At 46.5% G+C, this 24,055-nt stretch overlaps 1 protein-coding gene across 5 annotated transcripts in view; it reads right to left on the minus strand.

Annotated features, from left to right (window-relative positions):
- Window positions 1–23,782, minus strand: part of ACTN1 (actinin alpha 1) — an 88,539-nt gene extending 64,757 nt beyond the window's left edge. For 2 of the 5 annotated variants that reach the window (XM_027716962.2, XM_027716963.2), the window contains exon 1: window positions 23,536–23,780. In XM_027716962.2, the coding sequence (XP_027572763.1) occupies window positions 23,536–23,640 (105 nt within the window). In that variant the 5' untranslated portion in view covers window positions 23,641–23,780. Of the gene's footprint in view, window positions 1–23,535 lie in introns of all 5 variants that reach the window. The other 3 variants (XM_027716964.2, XM_027716960.2, XM_027716959.2) reach the window with 3 other exon arrangements.
- Window positions 23,783–24,055: the final 273 nt, after the last annotated feature.

Genomic DNA, 24,055 nt, shown 5'->3' on the forward strand with positions numbered 1-24,055 from the left:
TCTAGAAATGAGCACAAGTCTGCACCTTTTGTCTTTGTTGCCCAGCTTTTGACCTATTTCCCCCAACTTTGCTGTTACCATTGACCTTTCCAAGACAAATAGCTCTCCTGAAATATAAACTAGCTAGAAGATGGAAAATGAAAGTGGCCAGTCTCCATCATGGAGACAAGTAAGCGGGAGGTTATACACCATCTCATACAAGCAAAAAATGTCACCTGATGTAATTACTAGTGATAAAGAGGATGATCAGTAAGGTGTAAACATATTTTGTTTCACACAGCCTAGCTATGAAGAACTAGATGTAACCAAAGACAACTGAGTAACATAATGACAAAACTCACTGATGATAAATCCTCAAGGATTAAGCTGTATTGGAAAATCTTACTAGATCCTAAATTAATTCAAAATAAAGTTGGACAAAACAGGGAAGAGCCACCAACTCATACACTTAACAAACAGCAATACCGTAGACAGGAGACTGCAAGTACAGGTGAGGAAAGAATGGGACGAACAAGAATTATGGACATCACAGTAAGAGCACACTGCTCCATGCTGTGCCTGCATGCAGAGCACAGTGAGGTCCTGAACCTGCACAACGAGGCAGCAGGAACAAAACATTTTTGTAAGCAAACTCCTTAAATCATCTGGGATGTTCAATTTACTTCTACTTAACAGTTCAGTAGGAAAGAGCAGAATACAATTATGCAGCAATTGTTCCCATACCAATACAGCAGATATCAAATTGGACTCAGGTGAAGGTCAGATCAATACTCTGTGGCTTACAGTTAGTTTGTTTAGCTCTTTTAAGGCAATACAAAGGAAATCTACCCTTTCCTGCCCCTCCCTTGCCACTCTTGAAAAAGACATTGTCAAGGTACAGTAATAATTGTGGAAATCTAGACTTTCTGTGGACATTGTGGTTGCATATTAACTACCCCTGACAACAGCAGCTCTGAGAGCAGCATAGGGAGGTGCCCTTCTCTCATACACATAAGCGAAGCCATTCAAAGGATGGGGTACTTCTTACCTCGTGTACTGCAAGTTTTGAAATAGTCTTACAAAGATACTAATTTTGGGTGGATATCAGAACCAGGATGCTTCAAAAAGCAGTGCTTCAGCACCCCCTATAAAACAGGTTATCAAAACCACTGTGAACCACCACAACACATTATTTGTCTAAACTGAGTACGCATGCAATCATATCTCTAATCCATATCCTTCCTCAGATTTTTTTCCTTTCTAGGAAGCTCTGATCTCATGTGAAAGGTATGTTGTTTTAGTTACAAGGTCCCCAACTGACATACGTTGTTCTTGAAACTCTCAGATGTGGCTCGTGACCACAGGAAATGATTCACAGTCTGGCTTGTCCGGAAGAACTAAGTACAAGGATGCCCGCTGCTTTACACTTGCACAGGGATAGCTGGAACCACTAATTTCACCTAGAAATCCTTCAGGACACAGGTACACCTTGTTTCCTGAGATGCATAGAATGATAGAATAGTTTGGGTTGGAAGGGACCTTTAAGGGTCTTCTAGTCCACCCTCCCTGCAGTGAGAAGGGACATCCTCAACTACATCAGGTTGCTCAGGGCCCCATCCAAGCTGATCTTGAATGTTTCCAGGTGAATGTCTCCAACCACCACCTCTCTGGGCAACCTGTTCCAGTGTTTTATCACCTTAATTGTAAAAAACTTCTTCCTTATATCTAATTTAAACCCTCTCATTTAGACCCTCTCACCCACATTGCAAAGGGCCTGGGAGCTGTGCAGCATGCCTTCTTACATTGCCCCATTCACTTCTTGAGAGACACCATTTGCTTTCCACCAGCTGCGTAGCCTTTGGAAAAACAGGTGCATCCAAGTAGCAGCTTTTTTTTAAACAGTTTTTTTTAATTAATTGCAAGGAATAGTGAGTCACTAATGATAGCACAGGCTTCTCCAGTGTCTGCCTCCTCCAGCAGCTTTGGAGGGTCCCCAGGGCCTGTTTCACACTGTGCTCATCAGCATGGCGATGAAGGAGATGCAGGAGGGATCAAATACAAAAGCTACAGCACAGAACAACATGCACCCCTTACTACCACGACTTAAACTCCACAGGTACAGCAGGGCAAGGAGCTTCGAGAGGCTCCCACTCCTGATGTAAAGGATAAACATGAGGTCTCTTGCCCAGAGAAAGGCAAATTATTTACACAAGACATGTCACTTGAGGGTAGGATGAGGTAGCAGGGATTCTACCTTTATTCGGAAGCTACTGCTTGCAACAAGATGTCCTTCCTGATAAGGACACAAAACCCATATGAGGCAGACAGAGTGACAGAACTGCAAGTCCAAGCCACAGCAAGTGGCATCAATGCTCATACCAGATCTGCCAAGACCCATCACAGTGAGGGATGTCTCCTCCAGCATCCTTCTACCAGAAGGGACAGGACTTGCAGAAATATTCTGGTCTCAGGTAGGAAGCAACTTTCAGAAAAAGAAAACACTTTGCTGAAAACAGTTTCCTGCATGGCCTGGTTCAAACATGGAAGCTCTCATTTTGGAGAATTTCCACTTGAGCTATGTTGTCACCCAAGCAAAACAGCAATTACCCCCTCCCACATGATATACATTTGAGATAGGCAAGGAAGAAAAGGCAGGTACTGAGGAGACTGTGCTCTGGTTCTAAATGAACCTTGGCCTGTAAGGGCATTGAAAGTACTACAGAAACCTCACTGCAACACTGGGATACTGGGAAAAACAAAACCTTCACGTCAAGACTAGGCAAGCAGTCTGGGCAGACTGTTCCTAAGCTGTACCTCGACTCTTCCTTACATAATTTTCTAATTTATTTTTTTTTGCATAAATTTAATAATCAAGTAAAAAGCAGTCTGCAAGACAAGTGTCAAGCACCCTCTCACAGATAACCCAGTAGAAAGGCTCCCACGCACTCTGAGGCACATCTGTGATGTGCCAGTTCAAGGTAGGTTTCTTTTGCCTTTAATCATTTCTCCCATGAATAAGTAACATGAAAGTGCTCTTACCCTGATAGTATTTGTATTTCGATATCCAACTGCTACTCATATGCCTCTCCTAAGACAGTCTCTTGTAAAGATTACAGCAGCAAGGGCAGGAGACATCAACACAGACATTGCTCAACATAAATGCTTAAAGCAGTCATTTTTTAGCTTAGTACCAATTTCTTATTTCAGACTTTATGCCTAAAGACTGCTGGATCAGCCCCCTTCGTGGAGACTTTAAACACAGTGTTCTCTATAATATGTGCATACCTATACATGATAAAATTATAGCCTACTTTGCTGTAGACTCACCCTCCATTCAGGTGGCTCCACTGCCAATACTATTGAGCAAGCACTTCTGCAGACAGCATATGGTGTCACTCGTCATTTTGCCCTGTCGTGCTCTGTACTTAAGAGTGGACACAGCAGTATCTCATTCATGCTTGTGCTTATATCACCATCAACCTTGGTGTAATTCCACAGGAGGGAAATCTCAAATGCAGTATTGGTTACAGTCCTCTCAGGAACATCATTTATTTTAGGGAATAGTTTCATGACGGAGAATGACTCAGCCAACCAGCTTTCTTCAGTTACCACGGCTGGATGGCCACTCAAATTCTTCACTGGTGGTAAAAGCTACTACCATGTCAAGCTCTTTGACCCTGCTGCCTTGTATTGGTAACCTGCCTAGAGATATCAACTATACACAAAAAGCCAAGCCAGCAAGAGCACCGACAAAACTCAGGGATTAGACTGAACTTGCTTTGATGCTTATTCGCAAATGCTCATATTCTTACATGTTTGTGTAGGAAAATGCCAAATCACTTAGTCACAGATAACACGTCAGAGTACAGCTCATCTCCTACAAAGAGTGCCTTCCATAATCTCCATTCCTAATTTTGCTGTTGCCTGACAATTTTCCTTTGCAACAGTTGCTAAGCAAAACATTTGCAGTTCATCTTAGTCTCACAACTGACACATAGTGACTATGCGTAATGGTTACATAGTAAAAAATGCATGGCTGTTGAGCATGGTTCATTTTCTGACCTACTCTTCTCCCCCCTCCCAAGATCTATGACACTCAAGATATTTTATTCCTTTGCTAGGGAATGCTTAAATAACTTCTATCGCAATATATGCATGCATGGATACAGTAGGAATAATAAAACTAGCAGAACAATGCATCATATTCCATTATGAAAACAAACCCCAACAAGCCACTGACAAGAAATAGGTAACTCGAATGGCAGTTCACGTGCAATCCTGAAGTCATCATTGCCATGATGTTTTTTGTCTGTTTTCTCAAATAAAAATTATCTGAGCCAGGTAAGGTGCATACACATGACAGACAGCAGTGTAAGTTACCACCTGGAAGTCAAATTACTTTGATACAAGCAGTCAAGGAACATTTATTGTCACTTGTTTCAGAAGACCTAAAAACCTTATTCCAGAAATGTCCATACCTTTTTCCAAAGATATTGACAGACCATGTATCTTGTCACTAAGACATCCACCATGAGTCTTCTAATCAGAAGAATTTGGGACTGTTTCTGGAAGTTCAAGTAGCTTTCTGTTTCTCCTACAATAATGCAGTTCAGTGTAAGACCAGTACAAAAAAGTTAATTCAAGAGAGATACAAACTGCTATTTTTTAATACTTGTGGCTAAGAAACTGTACCACAGGTTAGCAGCCACAGCCAGCACTCGATAGAATAGGAGGCAGGAACTCATCTCCTTTGTGTAAAAAAAAGTCGCTGCAGTTGAGAAAAAAAAGGAGGGCCCTTCTGACATTACTAACAGATATATGGACAGGTTTATTTCAAGCTTGTGCTTAGATCAGAAAACCTCTCCTAATTCCCTTCAGTTCAAGAGTTTCCTAAGCAGGTAGACCTCAATAACAAATAGAATGGTCAAGAGAAGTTCTTTTCCATTAACATTAGTTTCATCACAGAGAGGGGAGAAAAAAGTACAACTCTGTCCTTCCTCTTCCATGTTTAATTCATATAAACTTTAATCACGGATGATGATGATGTGACTTTTCAGATAACACAGAAAGAGGGTGATGGAAAAAGATCTTTGGAAATATTGAGAAAAACAGACTTCTGCAATCTGTGTTCAGAAACAGCAGCAATGCAGCTTGCTGCCAAATGCTGAAGCTCCAGAGAGGACAGTGCAGGTTTTTACAAGTGAGCTGCTACTACACTGAAGGGAAAAGTCTCATGTTGTGTATGTGCATGGGCAGAAATGAGTTTGTGAGGAGAGAGAAAGAAACAGAGGAACTGTCACCTTGGGCCCCATGGAAGTTTGCTACACTTATGCCCATGCTGATAGCAAGAATAAAGCATAGACTGTGCTGCAAAATTACACCTTCCTTCTTATCCAAAGCCACACCTCAAAAACTAATATAAATTTTACACTTAGTTCTCCACCACCACCACTGCTTGTATTCAGCACCGGACAAATCGCTCAATGACACTCATCCAAACCCTTAAGTCAAGGTGCACAGTCCCATTTCCCTGAACAGTCACTGTTGAGCCAGTGCATTAATCTCAGACAAGGGTCAGGCAAAAACTTCCTTTAGTAGAAATCAAGTTAAGGTATAAGTGGATTCCTGGCAAAACTCCTCTGGCTTCAAGCTTACACCACAGATAAATGCAGTTCAGTCCAATCCAGTCTTTGTCCTAAAACTATTTTTCTGCTCTCCCCATAGCTCCCTTTGAAGGCTGCAGGGAGAACCACATCTCTGCAAGAGAAATGATGGCAGACTGCATAGCTTCAGAGGAATACCAAAACGAAACACCTTGTTTCAGGGTCTCTTGTTAAGTGCTAATCATCCAGATTTGGATGCCAGCCCCGATTATGAGAAGTATGTAGTAAACAGAATCATGCCATGTGATACGTGGGCTTAACCCTCTTCCTGCTGGCAGCTGCACGTCACCACAAAGTTGCAGTGGGAACAGCAAAACTATCTCCAGGAACCAACTGGCCTTTTGTCCTCAGCTTGCTGCTTGCTGCTGTCTCCTCTGAAGAGCCACACAATGGCAGGTTGCAGAAGGATGTATGCAATTCTGACCACATTCAGCCCCCTGGAAGTCTGCTGTTTGGTGATTTACCCCACCTTTACCCAAGCATATGGCTGGGCAATATTACATGCAGCCTCACAGGGAAAAGGGTATGGATAATTAAGATCCCGCAGTGGGAGGCTCGAGCTGATCTTGCCTGTGGGCCAGGAAGAAACAATCCCACTCCCAACATGCTGAATAAACAGTGAGTGGGCTTCAATAACAAGGGTACAGTTGTCCCAACCCTTTCCTCAGCAAGCAATCACACTATTGTTACACTCCCCAGTAGGTATTGGCCATCACCCAGGGACACAGTGGCTGCCACACAAGCATCCAGTGCAGAGCATTGCACACTGTTCTCCCACTCCAACTGCTGCCACACGTGTCATGCAGTTATGACCATGCAACCCTACAGCAGCACCCACCACAGGCTGCAAAAACAAAGTGACCTGAACCAGCAGGCTAGCAGATAATAGTAATGAATTTCAGGCCCTCTCTCCCATGGGATTCTCTTTCCTTCCACTGGATCACATATCCTATTATCAAGGCATGTAGGACCTAACCTTTGCAAGACTCTTGCTTCCTCTTATGCAGTCAGATGGCCACAGAGCATTGTGCTAGTAAGGGAAACATTTTCTTCCTGCAGAAATAAGGCAATCCAACTCTACTTTCTGAGTTTTCACAGCATTAAATTCAACTTGATACTTAGCAAGCCTAGCTACACTTATTAGTGGCCCAGGACCTCTTCACACCCTACCTCCTACATCCTACACAGTGTACTGGTAACTGCCAGAGGAAGTTAGTCATTTCCACGTTAGACTGTCTCCCATGCCATGAGCAAGCCAACTCATTTCTGCACACAGGTAGGTATTGTTAAGTGAATTAGAATTTATTTCTACCCTTCTCAGCTAGCAGAATAGCTAAGCCTCTTGCATTTGCTTAGCAGGCTACTCTAGCACTTTTTTTCCTGACTTCCTGATGCTTAAAAACCCAACCCTGATAATTTAGAGCCTGTCTCCAGCTCTCTGTGTGGTTTCTCTGTATTTAGGACTGTTGTAGGCTGAAGTCTACCCACAAAGACTCAGCACAGCGTCCTGACATGTTCATGCTGCCGACTTTGAAGCAACTTAGCAGGACAACAGATGTCCATATGAACAGTGACAGGATAGCAAAACCAGATCAAATTAGAGCACTATGCATTGGATAGGGAATAAAGAGCCAGGTACCCATCAGTGGAGCCACTACAGCAGAGCATCTCCCTGTTGTCAGGGAATTCCCATTTAGCTCACTATAGCAGCAACGAGCAACTGTAGTAGCAAACAACCCCCGTTACATTATTCCTAAAGGGAAGCACCAGCTCCCAGGAATGAGACGCCAACCCACATCACAACCCTTTGCTCCCAAAACTCCCTACAGCAGCCTTGTCCCTCTTTAAAGATGGGTATCAGACTACTGGTATCTGTTCATGGAAGAAGTTTGGTGTTCTGCAAAGCAGCATGGCAAAGTCTTCAGGTTTTGATCTTTCAAACTTGGATGGCTAAAGACTGCACTTGCTGAGCAGCTTTGTTTCCTCAAAGCTTCAGCAACTGGGTTTGTGAGAACTGCACTGAGCTCTGGCAATCTCTACAGGGCCTAAGAGGAGGCAGCAAACATTCCTGCATAGGTAACAGAAGCAGCTTCTTTCCCAGCTCAGCAGCTGCTGCGCAGCAGTTCTTTGACCAGCCATTAAGCACTCGCTTCCAGAAGGCAGGAGACTGCACTGGACCTGAAAATGAGACAGATGCCAAATCCCAGTCCAGGGCCAGTGCTTGGGGACCCAGGCAATGTGATGTTCAGAACACAGATGTGCTGGGATTTATTTCCACAGCAAAAACAGTCAAGATTGGGTTTTTTTCTTAGACTCTCTCCAGTTCTTTCTTGTTCTCTTGCTGCTCCCTCACTGTGGAGAGAGATCTAGGTTTAACTCTATTATTGTATTGGTAAATTAATTTTAACGCCGATTAAGTTCTTTCATCTGGCTCACAGTTCATGTCCATAAGTAGCAAATGTTGGAGCAATGCAGAGGCTGTGCCTTGCAAGGGGAGCTATTTCTCCAGGAACAGCTATTTCTCAAGCAGCTATTGCTAATTTCAGCCCCCTTATTCTATCAAGCCATAAGCACAGTCTCACAGCTTTCAACATGACTTATTTGTGTCAGGCAGATTTCCATTCCCCACTCCAAAACCCTTCCTTCAGTCTCAGATATCTTGCATGGCTAGAGGTGGTTTTAAACTGCATTCCTACCCATAGAGAGTTTGTGGACACTTTTTTCTTTTCACATGCAGACTAGAACTATCACCTGGACCAAGCTGCAAAAATTCAAGGAATTTGGGCAGGGCTTAAATAAAGTGAGAAAGTATTGCTTTGCTTTCCAAACTAGCAAAAGGTATTTAGAAGCCTGGAACAAAGCACAAACCTCAAGCTCCTTTGGCTGCCAGGAGCCAGGTCCTGTCTACATTTGCTGCAGCTCCAAAGGGATTGGTTTCATGGCTGACATTGCTCATTTTATTGACAAGCTGCCATTAAAGTGGGCAGTCCCACTCTGCATTTACCCTTCACCTTCCCCACCACCTTGACACCTCCTTCTCTTAACCTTAAGGCTCAGCGGGATCAACTCTTACCTGGCTGAAAACTCACTTTTCCACAGCATATGCAGGTACTGATCATGAGTGCATCCAACTGAGAACAAGTGACAGATAAGCACAGTCAGACTGGACTAAAGATTGTAAAACTGCATCTGGAGTGAGTCTTATCCCAAGTAAATAGATGAAGAGAGAACACTCAGCACTTGCATATGCAAAAGTTAAATAAATTAGGTGCGAAACATAAGATTTGTGTATTTGGATTCATCAGGGACTCAAATTTGAATATACCTTATGTCACCCTCTGGCAAACTCTCTAGAATACACTTTAAAGACAGCAATTACACCACCCATTTATTCATCCATTTTGTAAGGCTGCAGAAGTAGCAAAGCTGATAAGCCAAAAGCAGATAAGCACTACATAAACTATATTATAAGCTCTGAAATGCATTATCCCCAATATACAGATGTAAAATATTTTGCCCACTAATCACAGAATATGCTGAGATGGAAGGGAGCCACAAGGATCACTGAGTCCAACCCTTAGCCCTGCACAGGACTATCCCCAAGAATCACACCATGTGCCTGAGAGTATTGTCTAAACGCTTCTTGAACTCTGTCAGCCTTGGTGCTGTGATCACTTCCCTAGGGAACCTGTTCCACCACCCAACCACCCTCTGGGTGAAGAACCTCTTTCTAATATCCAACCTAACCCTCCCCTGACACAACTTCAGGCCTCTGGTTCTATCACTGGTCACTACAGAGAAGAGATCAGTGCCTGCCCCTCCTCTTCCTCATGAGGAAGTTGTAGACTGCAATAAGGTCTCTCCTCAGTCTCCTCTTCTCCAGAATGAACAGACCAAGTGACCTCAGCCCCTCCTCATACAGCTTCCCCTCAAGGCCCTTCACCATCTTCATTGCCCTCCTTTGGACACTCTCTAAGAGCTTAATAGCTTTCTTATATTGTTGTGCCCAAAACTGCACACATATATCAAGGGTGCGAACCACACCATTGGCAGAGCAGAGCGGGGAACAATCCCCTCCTTCCACCAGCGGGCGATGCTTTGCCTGATGCCCCAAAGGAGATGGTTGTCCCTCCTGGCTGCCAGGGCACTGCTGACTCCTATTCAACTTGCCATTGACCAGGACACCTTCTGCAGGTCCCCTTCTGTGGCACTGCTTTCCAGCATCTCATTTCCCAACTTGCATGTACATCCAGGGTTGCCCCATCCCAGGTGCAATATCCAGCACTTTCTCACGGTTGAACTTCAGACAGTTGGCGTTTGCCCCAGCCTCTAATTTTTGAGGGTCTCTCTGCACGGGCCTCCCATGACCACCTTCAAGGGAGTCCCCAACAGCTCCTCCCATTTTTGTGTTACCCTCAAACTTCCGTAGTATCCCTTCCAGTCCTGCATACTCGTAATTAAATAAGATGTTGAAGAGCACAGGGCCTAAGATGGAGCCCTGTGGAACTCCACTAGTGACAGGTCACCAGTCTGATGTCACCCCATTCACTATTACCCTCTGGGCTCGACCCATGAGCCAATTGCTCACCCACTACATGATGTGTTTATCCAGCTGTGTGCTGGACATTTTATCCAGAAGGGTACTGTGAGAGACAGTCCTGAAAGCTTCACTAAAATCCAAAAAGATTATATCAACTGTCTTCCCTTTATCAACTAGGTAGGTAGGCAAAGCAAGCAAGAAACAGTGGGTAAATTAAGTCCCAGTTAGCTTGATAGAAATGGGCACATCTAGCTAATACTTCTCTTCTGCTAAGATGAGAAAGTTGGTGGTTTTTCTGGACACTGCAACTTCACGACAAATTAGCACTCTTACAAAACTGTGCTAAGGGTTCACATGAGAAGTCATAGGAGAATGTGACTTACCAATCCACCAAACAAGAAGGTCAGAGGGGAACACAAACCCAAGTGAGCTTTGCAGATGCCTCGCTCTTCACTATAGTATGGACAATACTCATTCCCAGAGGCATGCTTATCCAAAGGACATCTCTTACTGTGTACTTGTGTACTCTGTACAGTGCCCCAGCACTGATGAAGTGCTTTGCTCTTTGCCTAGAGAACTGTTCCTTTGGATGGGCTGTGCACCCCAAATCCACGCCTTCAATTCCCAAAGCCTGACTGCACCCAGTACAAACACCACCCCAAACCTTCCTGTTGCTGCCCCACTCAGAAGCAGAGCAAGGCTTGCTGGAGCCCAGTGCCAGTGGGGGACTTCCAAATAACCTCTGAAGAACAATGACACCACCAGAATATTCTCTACATGAAAGAGATGAAGATAATTATTAAAATCTTACTAACAAAAAGTTTAGAATGTCTTTTCAGCACCACATCATTTTGTTAATGTATCAGACCATGAAAGCCAACAACCCACCTAAGCAGAACAGCAATCTTCAATCCAAAGCATAGGATCACTGAACACAACGGCAGACTAAGATGGGAACAGAGATTTCCCTCCCCAACTCCTGTTAATGAAGGTGAGACAAGGAAACAAAGAAGAGGAGGAGGTAGAATTTGGAATAAAGAAATACAGGAAGAAAAAGATATCACGGAGTACTACAAGATGCTTTAAACTTAAGCAAAATTTAACAAAAGTAGCATGGTGGTGATTTTATTCTCTAGTTACACCCACATCAGAAACACACTACGGAATACTGCTCTGCTACTGTAGCAAGTTGAAAGGGTGTGGAGAAAGCAGACATCTGAAGCTAAAGATGACAGAAATACAGAAGCACCACTTTGAAGTGATCCATCACTAGATTTAGCCCTGAAGAGAGATTGAGAAGCACGCAGTCAGGGTGTACTGATAGTGGCTGCATCAGCACCTAAAACCAACAACCAGTCAAACGCATAGTGCGTTTGGAATGAATGAACATGGAACTGAAAATCATTTCTTTGACTCAAGTGCATTGCATGGAAGTACTACAAACAGGATGCGCTGAAATTGGCACAACTGTCTTAAACACTTAAAAAAAAAAAAAAAAAAAAAAAAGGAACATTTAAAATCGGTTACCATCTTTTCAGTGTTTTTGGCCTTGCAGCATCTGGGAACCACACTCACAGGTCAGAGTTCTGTGGCACAGGGAGGTGTACAAACATGGAGCAGAAAAATGGTCCCTTTCTCTAATTACCCTGCAAGCTAGAAGCCCAGCAAGAGACTGCAGAAAGACGCAGGTAGAGTGCAAGGCAACAGGCAGACTCTGTTCAGGCCAGCAGGCAGAGATCTTGGCATATCACAGTGCCCACCACATAAATCTCTGGCCACTGGCACCCTAGACTTTCTTCCCACCTTACTGACCACTCTGACTGACATGGCAACAAGCATATTTTCAACCTTTCACACAGCTCAGGGACAACAGTAGATTTCTGGGGAAATAAGGTAAGTATATTAGACAGCAGTGGCAGAGGCTGACAGCATGCGTAAGGTCCAAAGGGGTGAGAACATCTCTTCCTTCCTAGGCTAAGTCCAGAGCACATTGAACAAACTCATTCTCATCAAAGGTTGTTTCTCTGTTCGTTTCACTTGCCAGGGCCATGCTGCACACAGTGCCTCTATTGCCCAGCACCATACAGGAATGAAGCCTGGAGACATTGCACAATAATTGCTCAAGAGCAAAATGAAAACCCTGCATAGGGAGTGGGTTTTGGGTGGGTAGGTTTGACGGTGGTGCTACTAGTGGTGGTTTTTTGTTTTGGGGGTTTTTTTGTTGCTGTTGTTCTTTGGGTTTTTTTGAAAAACCTCCTCCTTAGGCCAAAAAGACTTTTCATTTTTCTGACCCCATCACAGGCCAAATATTGCAAACAAATACCCTGCTCAGCTACTGAGTACAGTGTGCCTGCCAACTGACGGCTGGCAGCTGGGCAGATAGGTATTTTACCACTGCAGGGCCTTTTCTTGCTGTATTTGCATGTTCTCATCCACCCTCACTCCTCCTCATCCAGTAGGGCTCTCCATTTTAAAAGTTGCCCACATTTGATCCTCACCATGCCCCTCCTCCTCGCCAAGAAGGAAGAGCTTAAGTTACAACAAGCTTCATCTCAGGAGGTAAACAGAACAGAGACAAGCATGCTGGTACTGCCCTCTTGTCAGGGTATACCGGGGAGAGTAGGTGAAGCCTTCAGGAAAGCTGCCTCACTGCTCCCAAAAGGAGAAGTGGCTGAAGAATGCAGCGAGGGATGTGCCTGCTTGGAAATCCCAAGTCCTGCAGAATCAATCTGCAGGGCTAGAAGCTAAAGTCCCTTGGCTTTGCCTGTGAAACTAGTAATTTGGTGGGTGGAGGGCGAGAACAGGCACCGCACATAGGACAAGAGGGTAGCCTGACAGCAAGGAGACATCAACCCTGCTGCGACATAGCAATTTTCTACCACATATAAACCAAACGTTAAGTCCTACTACATCACACCTTCAATGTCACCAGCTGCCCTGCAAGATCCACCCAACATCACGGTCTTCTGCTCCAGCTTCCAAAGAGAAGGCTCCTTTTTGACAACAGATCACCACCATAAGCGCTAGGCACACCGGCTCACATCTATGGGGCTCCTAGACTTCTCCCTGCTGTGGGAAGGCCACAGGGCACCAGCTGGGGCTTGGCACAAAAGGCAGTGTGGCAGCTGTGCCAGGCTTGCCCTGTGTCCCCTGCACCCACCCCTGGGCCATCGGCAGTAATTACCTCCCACAGGACTGCAGGCAAAAGTTGTTCCAAGCTCTGCAAACAGAGGATATTATGCTTCAAATGCTTTAGTTACTGTAAGCAGTTCACTAATTACAGTAGTAATGGTTGGATTATGGCCAGTTAACAGCTTTAAAGAAACAACCCATTACAGGAGGGGGAGGAATATACTCCTTTGGGTTTAGGATGGAAACAGATTTCAGCAGTCCGCCCCGTAGGAGGCTCTCAGTAGCTGGCTGGGAGAGACTACTTGCAACAGGCTGCGACAGCAAGGAGCAGTGTAATGTGTCACTAAATGATATGCTGGCTCATGAAAATTATCAGTGTTGGAGGAGGTGTGTTTGCAGGAACAGAAGGTCTTCTGTTAATACGCTGGTCCTGTCAGCTCCACCACCTCTCCATGACTGGACTGAAAAGACATGATGCAGGCAGGTGTGTGCATGCTAAGTTACTGACAGAGCATCATGCCTGAGATGCTTTGTTTCAGCATGCAAGGAGTTGTGACTACAGGCATTTTAGAAACTCTTTAGCAGAGACATGCTAGCTCTAACCAAACAGCCTCATACAAACACCCACACTATCAAGAGCCAAGAACACTCACCAAAAAGAGCATAAATTTCCTTTCATTAGCAATTGTTGCCAGCATTGGGAGGACCAGAAGTCCATACAAGAAACATGCAGGTAGGTTCCCTGCACACCTGCCACACACATCCCCTTCCTCCTTTATGGCATCTGACTACAGACCAGTCTGCAGAAAATCAAACTGGATCAATGAATCCCTGCAAAAAGCCCTATCCCAATGCAGAAACTGCACAAGAAGGACTGCCAACTCTGGAAGATTAAGTTTTTTGTGGCCATACCTTTTTTGAGGAAGGCAAGACTCCCAGATACACAGTCTCCCCACCCTAAAGGGCACCTTCCACAAAAGAGGAAAGCAATATCCTACTTCACAGAAGAAATCCCCAGTGTGTTGAAACCACAATGACAGGAACAATACTCATTCACAGATGACTACCCTGATGGTACTGCCAGCAATATGTCATGTCCCTGCAGGTCAGGTAGCTCTGCCTAACCAAGGAAAGCCAAACCCTTGCACCACAACCACTCACTTTTACTTCTCTACTCGCCCTAGGAAAAGCAGGTCCCTACACCTCTCACCAGCCCTCACCCACAATAGCCAGCCCTTAGTGGTGACACACCACTATTGGCATCCCCTGCACAAGCTCTTCAGTGACTCCCCTTGCCCCTTCCTCAGGAGTATCTTGCTCTGCTTGGTCTCCTTGTTTTCTTTTCCTTCAGAGGTCTTCAGTTGAGGACTGGCAGAAACTGAGCTTGGTATCACCGGTTGGAGAGCGAGGATTTCTGCCAGGAGAAAACCAATGGATCTGGGCATCTTGCCCAGAGTGAGTTCAGACTTGGCTCACCACAGCTGGAAGTAGTCTCATCCCTGGCCAGAGTTCCCCAACGGCCCAACGAAACCCTTGGGAAACAGCAAGTTTCCACATGTCGGCCACTCTGAAACAGACTGGTTCCTGTTCGTGAATGTACTCCCCCACTGCTCCCACCCAGCCTTCTCCGCACTGCGCAGCCACCTACAAGTGCCACTGTCAAAAGGTGCTTGATGAGCAAGCACTGACGAAGCACAGGGTCTCACGCTGTGTGCAGAGAACCGGGTGTGCCAATAACAATGCTTCCTCTGGACAGGCTCCTCTTGTACAGCAACACTACAAGCAGAGCTAGAGGGACGGCAGAAGCTTGAACAAACGTACCCCCACACTCCTTTTGCCACCACACCCTTGCACTCGAGCTACTGGTCTCCCCTACTTCATTGGTGGGAGACCTCCACATCTCCCAAACCAGAGAAGCCATGTAGGAAACTCACCTGGAAGCATAAATATGCTTAAAAAGCAGGAACTGATTTTGGCAGCAATCAAAGTTTTCCTTAGGAAATTAAGTGCTTTCCGTTTTGATAAACCCTGGCGTAGGTGTGGTCTCAACAGCTTTAAACAGCCTCTTTTTTTTTGACATTGTTTAGTAGTTAAGAAATTAGCTTGCTTTGTTTTCACCCATGGAGTCAAAATTTAGAGCTTTCTTGGGTTTAATACATTTAAGTAGCAGAACTAACTCTTCATCTAGTGAAGGGTAGATTTAAATAAAGTGAGGGGGATTACAGGTAAGGAAGTACATTGGATAGCAAGAGAAATTCAGCTGCTGTAGTGCCACGGAATCTGGCCAGGAAACAGGGCTGTAGGATGTACACATCACTTTCCATGATGAAGAAAAGAGCACTCAGCTGGGATGCTGAGACCATACATGGTTCTCTCACTCTCTCTCATCTCTCAGAGGCCTTTATGGGCTAGCTCCCTGCAGTGAAGATGTAACTTCCATTTACAGCGGCAGTGAAGTCTGAGTGCGTAGCATCATATGTTGCAGTGAGGAGTAGCAAGTGTCCTGGCTGCCTGATCCAAAGGCCATGGAAAGCAGAAGTCCTTCCTCCACTGCCAACTGGCCTTTGTTCGGCATCTCTGTAGGACACGGGAGGTGTCCTCAGTGTTGTAAAAGGAAACACAAGTATTCTGTGTGAAACTTCTCCAGCCACCCAGCGCTGTGCTCATGGAAAGAGCAGAGTGAACCAGTTGCACATCCATGTTGTGTTGTGTGACAGAGACACAAGATTTCACAAGGTCCTCTGAAAAATGAGGGCCACGTACAGGACACATGAGCAGAGCCCACCTGCGCTATCCTGAAGGACAGGCAGTAATGCTCAGTCACTGCAAAGTCAAGCAGACTGCCAAAGTAGCAACCAGCTCATCCATCAAGTCATCCCTGCCTTCCCATTGACCACATAAGCCATTTAAGAGGATGTGGAAAAAGCTGCTGCTTAAGAAATCTGCCCTGCAGCCTCAGCTACCTATCAACTATCCACACTGGTGTGTTTCTGTAAGATTGCCCACTAGCTCTGGATTGCTGGTGTTCAGAAACCTACTTGAAACCACTCCAATCTGAGTGACAGACAGGTGCTATGGAAGCACACAATGCTGGTGTCCACTGGAGCCAGTGTAGCCAAGACATGGTCTTTTCACTTGCCAGCACTTCCCATCTTGGCTCTAATACAATAGGAAGGCCAATTTTGCTGTCATTTCTCACCTCACAGTGTTGAACACATTTCCAGTCTACATGATAGAATGTCAAATTGAGAACTCATCCGGATGAGAGACCAAAATCCTCTCTGTTTATGCACACATACCCCAGCCCTGCCAGTGGGAGCTGTTTCAGAGCGCTGAGGTCTGAGAATGTCTCTGCAGAGCCTCATTTATGTTGTAGTGCTTCAAAGGAGCCATGGATTTGGAAGAAGAAGAGGAGGACAACTGCGGGTAAAGGCATGAGGACAGCAAGCTGCAGTACTGGTACAAGGGTTGGCTTGCAAAGGCCTGACCCAACCCTCACCAATAGGGTACACTCATTGCCAGCTGAGCGGGAAAGACACAACGACAGGAAACCAGCATGGGAAAAAAACAGTTCTGCTTTACTGCCTAATAGGGAGCCAAGAGGTAAAACTGGCAGCAGGCCACACCACAAACATCCTATGACCAAGTTCTGCTCTCATGCAGAGGGGGAACGAGAGCGGGGAAGGCAGGGAACAAGAGCAGGGAAGGCAATGGCAGGAGGGGAACAGGAAGTGAGCTTTTTTTTGTTAATCGTATTCATGATTTGCTCACTTAAGCATTTTCATGATTTGCCCAAGAAGACCCCAGTTCTGTCTGAGGGATCTGGGTGACTATTGGGAACCTGTATGTCAGTGTCACATGCCAGGATCAAAATAAAGTGGTGGGTGGCTCTACAGACTTCAATAATAGACTTCTCTGGCATGACCAGCACCAGATAGACACTACTGCTGCTGACAAGTTCATCTCACCACTCTATACCAACTCATCCCAACAGATCCAAGCTCTGGGTAACATGCTTCAGCCCCAAAATCCCAGAGTTAGAGCAAATCTTACGCCTCTATGAAGAAAAGGTAAGTGCCTCTCCAGCTGAGGTTATGTTTTTCCTACCCTAGCAGTTGTCAAGCATATTATATGTCTTTTACCCCCCTTTAGGCACAGTTCACATATGTGAGGGGATGACAGTTGCTATAGAAGATTTGTAGAAGTCATGCTAAGCACATTCCTTATGGTAACCATCATGTTTCCAATAGTCACACATGGCAAGAAATCAGTTGTATATTCTCATACAAAAGAAAACTCTGTTGCACTCTGTCTTCCATCTTCTCAAACACCATTTCTTAGATTGCACAAAATATCTCTAAAAAAATCACAGCAGTACATCCAGCAAGCCCCTGGGGCAGACACAACAAATTAAAGTGAGACAAGTCCACCGTATGTTGTATTTTTGCAGCTTCCCAACATTTCCCTAGACAGTTCTTCAGCCTCTTTTCTACAGTGACTGCTTTCCACACCTCATTGTAAGAAAGAGCACAGCCATTCTCTTCTAGCGTAAGCGCACCCCAGAGAGCAGCTGAGGTGTCAGGCACAACAGTGATAATCCACAGGCAGCTGGAAAATACTCTCAGTCCTTCCCCAGCACAGCCATGCAAGTTTTCACCATCTCAGTCACTGCTGCTTGTGCCAACCTTAAGAACTTCAGGTCAATGTTTTCAGTGGATTCCAGTGAGGCAGCACAGAAAAGCACACAGACTCACAACCTGGCTGGGGAGGCCAACTGAACCCTGCTCCTCCTCCAGTTAAAAATGCATGAGAACTGCACCTCTCACACAGCACACACGAGAAGAGCAAAGTGCCTACACCAGGAGCAGCTGGGACCTCAGGGCTGGCAAGAGCAGTTATCGTTCACTGGTTCACCACTGTAACACACATGGCTCTAAAACTGTGATTCCTGTGTTCACGAACACGTCTACTGAACAGGTTTACCAGCCCACATTCTCAGTTACATCCAGTTAAACTTGAATTATAAAGCACCTGGTTCCTTCTGAGGGGACAAGTTCTCACCAGACAGACAAGAAAACTGGTTTCCAAACAGCTTCTACCTAAAGATGCCCTAAGTGGCACACAGATGCCCTGAGCCATGAGCACTGCAAGCAGGCAGAAAATAATGTTATCCTCTCTAGCCTCTGCACTTTTGCACAGGAAAAATGTCATTACTAAATCACATGCACAAGAATTTAAACTGATTGCCTGAAGCAGTCAGCAAGAAATTCCCCAGACAGACACACTTTACATTACTGGGCTGATAGTTGGATGCCTTTGAGGTGTTTCACCCTTCCCTAGAGGATTAGAAGGAAAAGTTCAATACAGTTTGGTGAGTATCATAGGCTCATAAGTTGATCCTTGGGATCTGTTATAGAGTCTCCCTCAAAGAACATGGTCTCCTCTAACCCATGCCTACTTTCCCTTAGTTTCCCCCCTTACACAGCATTCTGAATAGGAGGGAAAAAGAAACTGTGATTGTGACTTTTACATTTTCTCAGAGATAATAAGTCACACTCATACCACCTGATCTGAGCACGCTACCAGCAGGCTTGGAGGTGGGCTGTTTCCATGAGGGCTCTGTTTAACGGATACTTTCTATCGTTAACAACCCCATCTCAAACAGCACAGCAAAATTCAAATCATAACAAGAGCAGTAAGACCTGCTGGATACAGACACAGTAGGGTCACAAGACCTATGGTTTTTTAGGTTACTGTATCTTTAGATGCAGTGCACGGCATAGAGTGACGAGAGGGGTTCTGGGAGACTGCAGTTTCTAACAGGGAATTTCTGTAAGTTCATGAACCACTGTGCTTAGTAAGCACTTCTTTAGGGCAGAAAAGGTGCTCCCAAAGTTTGTGCTATCACTGTTTCAGGAGCACCACAAATCTGAACAGTGCAGTCCTCTCAGACAGAGATATCATTTATTGCCACATTGCCACAGAGATGTCAAACCTGATGAGGTAGAGCAGCACTGGATAAAGACAAGGACATTTATGTCCATCAATTTTATTTTTGTTTTAAATACAGAAAAGCGTTACTATCATTCCCTACAGCATTTAAGTTACATATGGCTGTCTTCTACATGCTGCAAATGAACACTGCTTCCTACTCATATTGTCAAGACAGCAGCTGTCAGGTCAAAAAGCAATTTGGCATTTAAAGTTTCCCTGCTGGCTCTTCGGTTGGAACAGTTGCTTCAGGTCAGATTTTAAAATAAACCTGAATGAGGTGTACCTTGAGCAACCAGCTCATGAAATGAGAGTGGCCAATGGGAGAGTCTGTTACATGGAGGGCCTGAAGGCTGACCCCTACCAGCCCCCCCACAACAACACCAGCTTCACCCCAGTGTCATTCCTGACCTCTCTGGGATGCTCAGGAGGCAGTGGATGGAAGCTGCTCTTCTCACCATTACTCTTGACCTCACCTGCGAAGATGAGGCAGGCATGCTGAGCACCAAGTGGTTCACCTAGTCCCTCATGCCAGATCCAGCTCCTGAACCAGCCCGTCAGGAAAATATTAACACTGCAGCTGGCCATTTGTCATCAACTGGGAGAAATGTCCTTGTGGGCATAAGTGACAATCTCTTGGCCACTAAACACCCATGTGTGTATTTTTTACATGGCAAGCTTGTCTATCTCGACAGCAAGGTGAGTCTGTTGCACTGGCTTTCAGCAAGTTTTGCTTTGTAACACTAGGAAACAGAAGGATCAATCTTGTTATGCCTCGGCTAGTGCTACTTGGAGGCTTGACTCCAGACAGGAGAGAAGGCAGAAGAAAGAAAAGGCTATTAAAAGAAACTACTGAGATGAGTTCAACAGTTCAAACTACTGAGATGTAGTTCAAAGGAGAAAGTATTTTAATCCCCAGAAGAGACCCCCTGCTCCTGCACAAAAGATTGTGCAGAGGCTTATATCAGATGAAAAGTAGCTGAATTCATTCTGCACATTGTATTTTTTGCCACTTAGGAATAGCAATGCTGTGACAAGCTCTTTAAAACCTCTTAGAAAGTCTCTTCTGATAGACATGAAAAATAGGCTTCATATGGAAAGCTGCTTTCCTCCCAGAAACTGTCATTTTATTCCTACATCGTAAAACAGTAGCTTCCCAGGAAGAGACAGGTAGGAAGAGGTGCGAGACCATCATTTCTTCTCTGTATCATATTCAAGAGGCCAGGCTTCACCCTTCAAATATGAAATTCACTCTGCACTTTGCCTATTTACCTATTGCAAAGCACCATCCAAAAGAGCAAAGGCTGTAATATCTGTCTCAGTGCAGAGAGGGAACATGCAAACCAGCTCCCAAAAACTCAGCAAACTTGTCCTTATAATGCTCCTGTAGAGGCTGTTACTAAAAATCAGTAGATGCTCCCACTTCTGACAACCACCCTGAGTTCTGCTGAATCCGTGCAGCCAGGAGAAGGGAAGCTGGACGTAATTCATCTTTGAGCAACATCTCTAGACTGCTTGCTTCCCAAGTTTCAATTAGTTCCAGCAGCACAAAGCCTGGCAGGATAGCACTGTGGCACAGCCATACCCAGCCCACAGGGCCTTACTGAGCCAAGACACAAAGGGGATGGGTTGAAAACAGCCAGCAAGACACAGACACTTCTTGCACAGACACTTGCTCACTCCATTACTGACCATGTCACCACTTTAGACGTGCTGTCCCTGCTCCCAGAGAGGGCCCGAGCATCAAACTTTCAAGTCTGCCTCACTGGCTGGCTTCAGTGCTATAAATACAACAATAATTCAGTAGTACTTCAATCAGACTTAGGTGAAGGAAAACCTGAAACACTTGAGTCAACCAGAAAAGACTGAGCCTGAAGAGAACCTACACAAATACTTGGGAAGCACGAATCTCTCTTGTTCATCTCCATAAGCTATTAACTAACATGTACTTTAATGAACATTTATATTTAACTACTGCAATGATTTCATTTCACAGGCAAGAAGGAGTGACAGTTTTACTGCACCACACATCCCAGGCTTATGCTTGGTAGATATTGCTACCTCCACACCTCTGAAGGAAGCAAGCCCCAAGACCCCAACAGGGCTTTTAGTCACATTCAGACCCCCGTGAGAGGATCAAGACTGTCTTTGATATCTGCGCAGCCTGCCCAGGCTAGGGTCCAGTCATCAATCCCTCTGGGGGGTCATTAACCTGATGGGCTGCAACTGGGAAGAGCCATCACTCCCAGATCTGATCCTTCCTAACTACAGACACCAGAGGGGTGGGTCCCCATAAAACCATGAGCTTGCACTCATGGCTGAAGGGAACAGCTTCAGTTGTCTATCAGCAGGAAGAGAAACAATAAAGTGATCTCACCACCAATAACTGACATTTAACCATATAGAGCCCTCCCGCTCAGCAAGCTGGAGAGTGACTCCCAGCACATCAAGTTCAACTGGTAGCAGTCTACCATCAAAAGAAGTTGGCTTTGATTATTCTGAAGCAGATGTATTCATTCCTTAAAAATCCCTCTTGGCTTCTCCCCTCTGCACAAGTAACCCAAGTTAACAGAGTAGCTCTCTGTCACCCTCTTGTGATAGGACCAACAGGACTTAAAGTCTCCTGGAAGGAGGTAATATTAAAAGCATATTTACAGCATGTACCACAAACTGGGGTTTGAGACTTCTTTTGAATCCAAACGTTCCACTCCTGCTTCTGACAACCAAATCAGTGTCCCACTATACAGAAAATATTTTACCTCACTCTGCACCATGAAAGGCAAAAAAACCCCACAGCCTGACAACCATTTCCCTTTACAGCCCATGAGCAAGGCTGCCCATCTCGCTCTGGGCCCCACTGGCTGTTTCTAGATGTATTGGCCAGACGTAGGCGTAGGCCTGGAAACAGAGTTCGCAGCCAGGCAGATCTTTTGAAAAGGAAGAGACTTCCCTCCTCAAAGGAATAGAGCTCTGACTTCCGATAAGCCATCCAGGACTCACACCCCAGATCAAGATTACATTCCTCGCTTTTCCTTTGTTGAAACATAAGCTCACACACTATCAACTCTTTCTCCATTAAATGCCCTTGTTTGTATACTTTACTTCTTATGCTCTCTACTCTCACCACTCAAGATCTTGAGTGAGGAAACCAATGACAGAAGGTCTGTAGATATCACCTTCGATTAACTCATCAGGCTCCAGGGGAAAGACTTCTAAGTGGCACCATTTCAGACAGCTCTGAACGGGAGAACCTGAAAACCCATAATCTGGAAGCAGAGGAGTGGGGGAGGAAAAGGGTTAAAGAGGAATAAGCACCTTCTCACTGGTGTGTTATCCTTCCCAGTTGTTCCCAGCTCCTTACAGAAAGCCCTGCACATCAGGCTACACTATATATATAAATATATCATCCATGTATAAAAGGCAATATCGTCCCCTCTCGCATGGAAGGTTTGGGGTTCTCCTGCCTGCTCGCAGCTCGGGAAGCGCAAGGCGCGATCCAAAAAGAGCCAAGAAAGAACGAGTGACTGTCTGGGAAGCTCGGCGGGAGCCTGCTGCACCCCGCGGTGCCCCAGCCATGCCAGCACGAGTGCCTTTCCAAATTCTGCTTTATTGTTGTCTGATGGAGTGACTAAAACGGAAATGTTTCGGGGATTAGGATTCCTGAGTGATCTAATACAGGATGCTTTTGGTTTAAAGAAGGAGGGGAAAAAAAAAATAACTAGCGAGCGGAGCTCCTCCTGAGCTCCCCTCCCCACCGCCACCCTTTCGGTTTAAAAAAAGGGCCGAATGTTACCATTTTTGGACATGAGCTCCGCGCAAGCCCTGCCCTAAACCACACCATTCAAACCAGAAGCCAATTGCCGTCCCGCCGCCGGCCGGCGGGGCCGGGGCGCGGGCGGCGGCGGGCGTGCAAGGGGGATGCGGTGGGGCCCCGCCATCGCCCCCCGGCGTGCCCGCTCCGCCCGGCCGCACCTGCGGGCCAGGTGTCGGTGACAGGGCGGACATCTGTTGCTGTGGGGGCCCTGCCGCCGCACATCCCTCCCTCCCTCCCGGTTCCGCCATCACCTGTCCGCCCGCCCGCCCCCGCGGCCCCGCCACGCCGCGCAGCGCCGCGCCAGCCCCCGGCCGAGCGCGCACCGGCCCCGCTGCGGTGGCGGAGGGGGCGGCGGGGCCGGGTCCCGGCAGCACGGCGGATGGGCGTGCGAGGGGAGAGGACAGAGATGCGCCCACCTTCCTCTGCTGCTTCTCCCAGGCTGGGTCGAGGAGCAGGTCCCGATCCCAGTCCTCCTCTGGCTGCATGTAGTCGTTAGTCTGCTGCGGGTCGTAGTGATCCATGGCTGCGGCGGCGGCTGCTGCTGCCCTGCCCGTCCCGCCCCGTCCTGTCCCGTCCCGCCGGTCCCGCGGCTGTGCCCGCTGTGCCCGTCCCGGCCCCGCGGCCGCTCAGCCCGAGCGCGCGGCGGCGGCGCCCGCTCCCACCTCTCCACTCCGGCCGCGCGCAGAGCCGCGGGGGCGCGACACACCGCCCCGCCCCCCGCCCGCCTCCGCGCCGCTTATTGGCCGCGGCCCGAGTGGCAGAGCCCACACCCATCAGCGATATCCCTCTCTTATTGGTTATCTCTAACGTCCGTCACGGTACCAATCAGACCCGATAGGCTGTTTACGGTAGCCCCGCCCTACCGCCATCACCGCCGACGCCTCGGCGGCGGGGGCCGAGGCCGCGGGTGGGTGCGCTGGGCTGGGCCTGGGCGGT

The sequence above is a fragment of the Pipra filicauda genome, unplaced genomic scaffold (genome assembly GCF_003945595.2).
Source record: "Pipra filicauda isolate LSUMZ 115617 unplaced genomic scaffold, ASM394559v2 scaffold6_size6359152_pilon, whole genome shotgun sequence".
NCBI classification, from domain to species: domain Eukaryota; kingdom Metazoa; phylum Chordata; class Aves; order Passeriformes; family Pipridae; genus Pipra; species Pipra filicauda.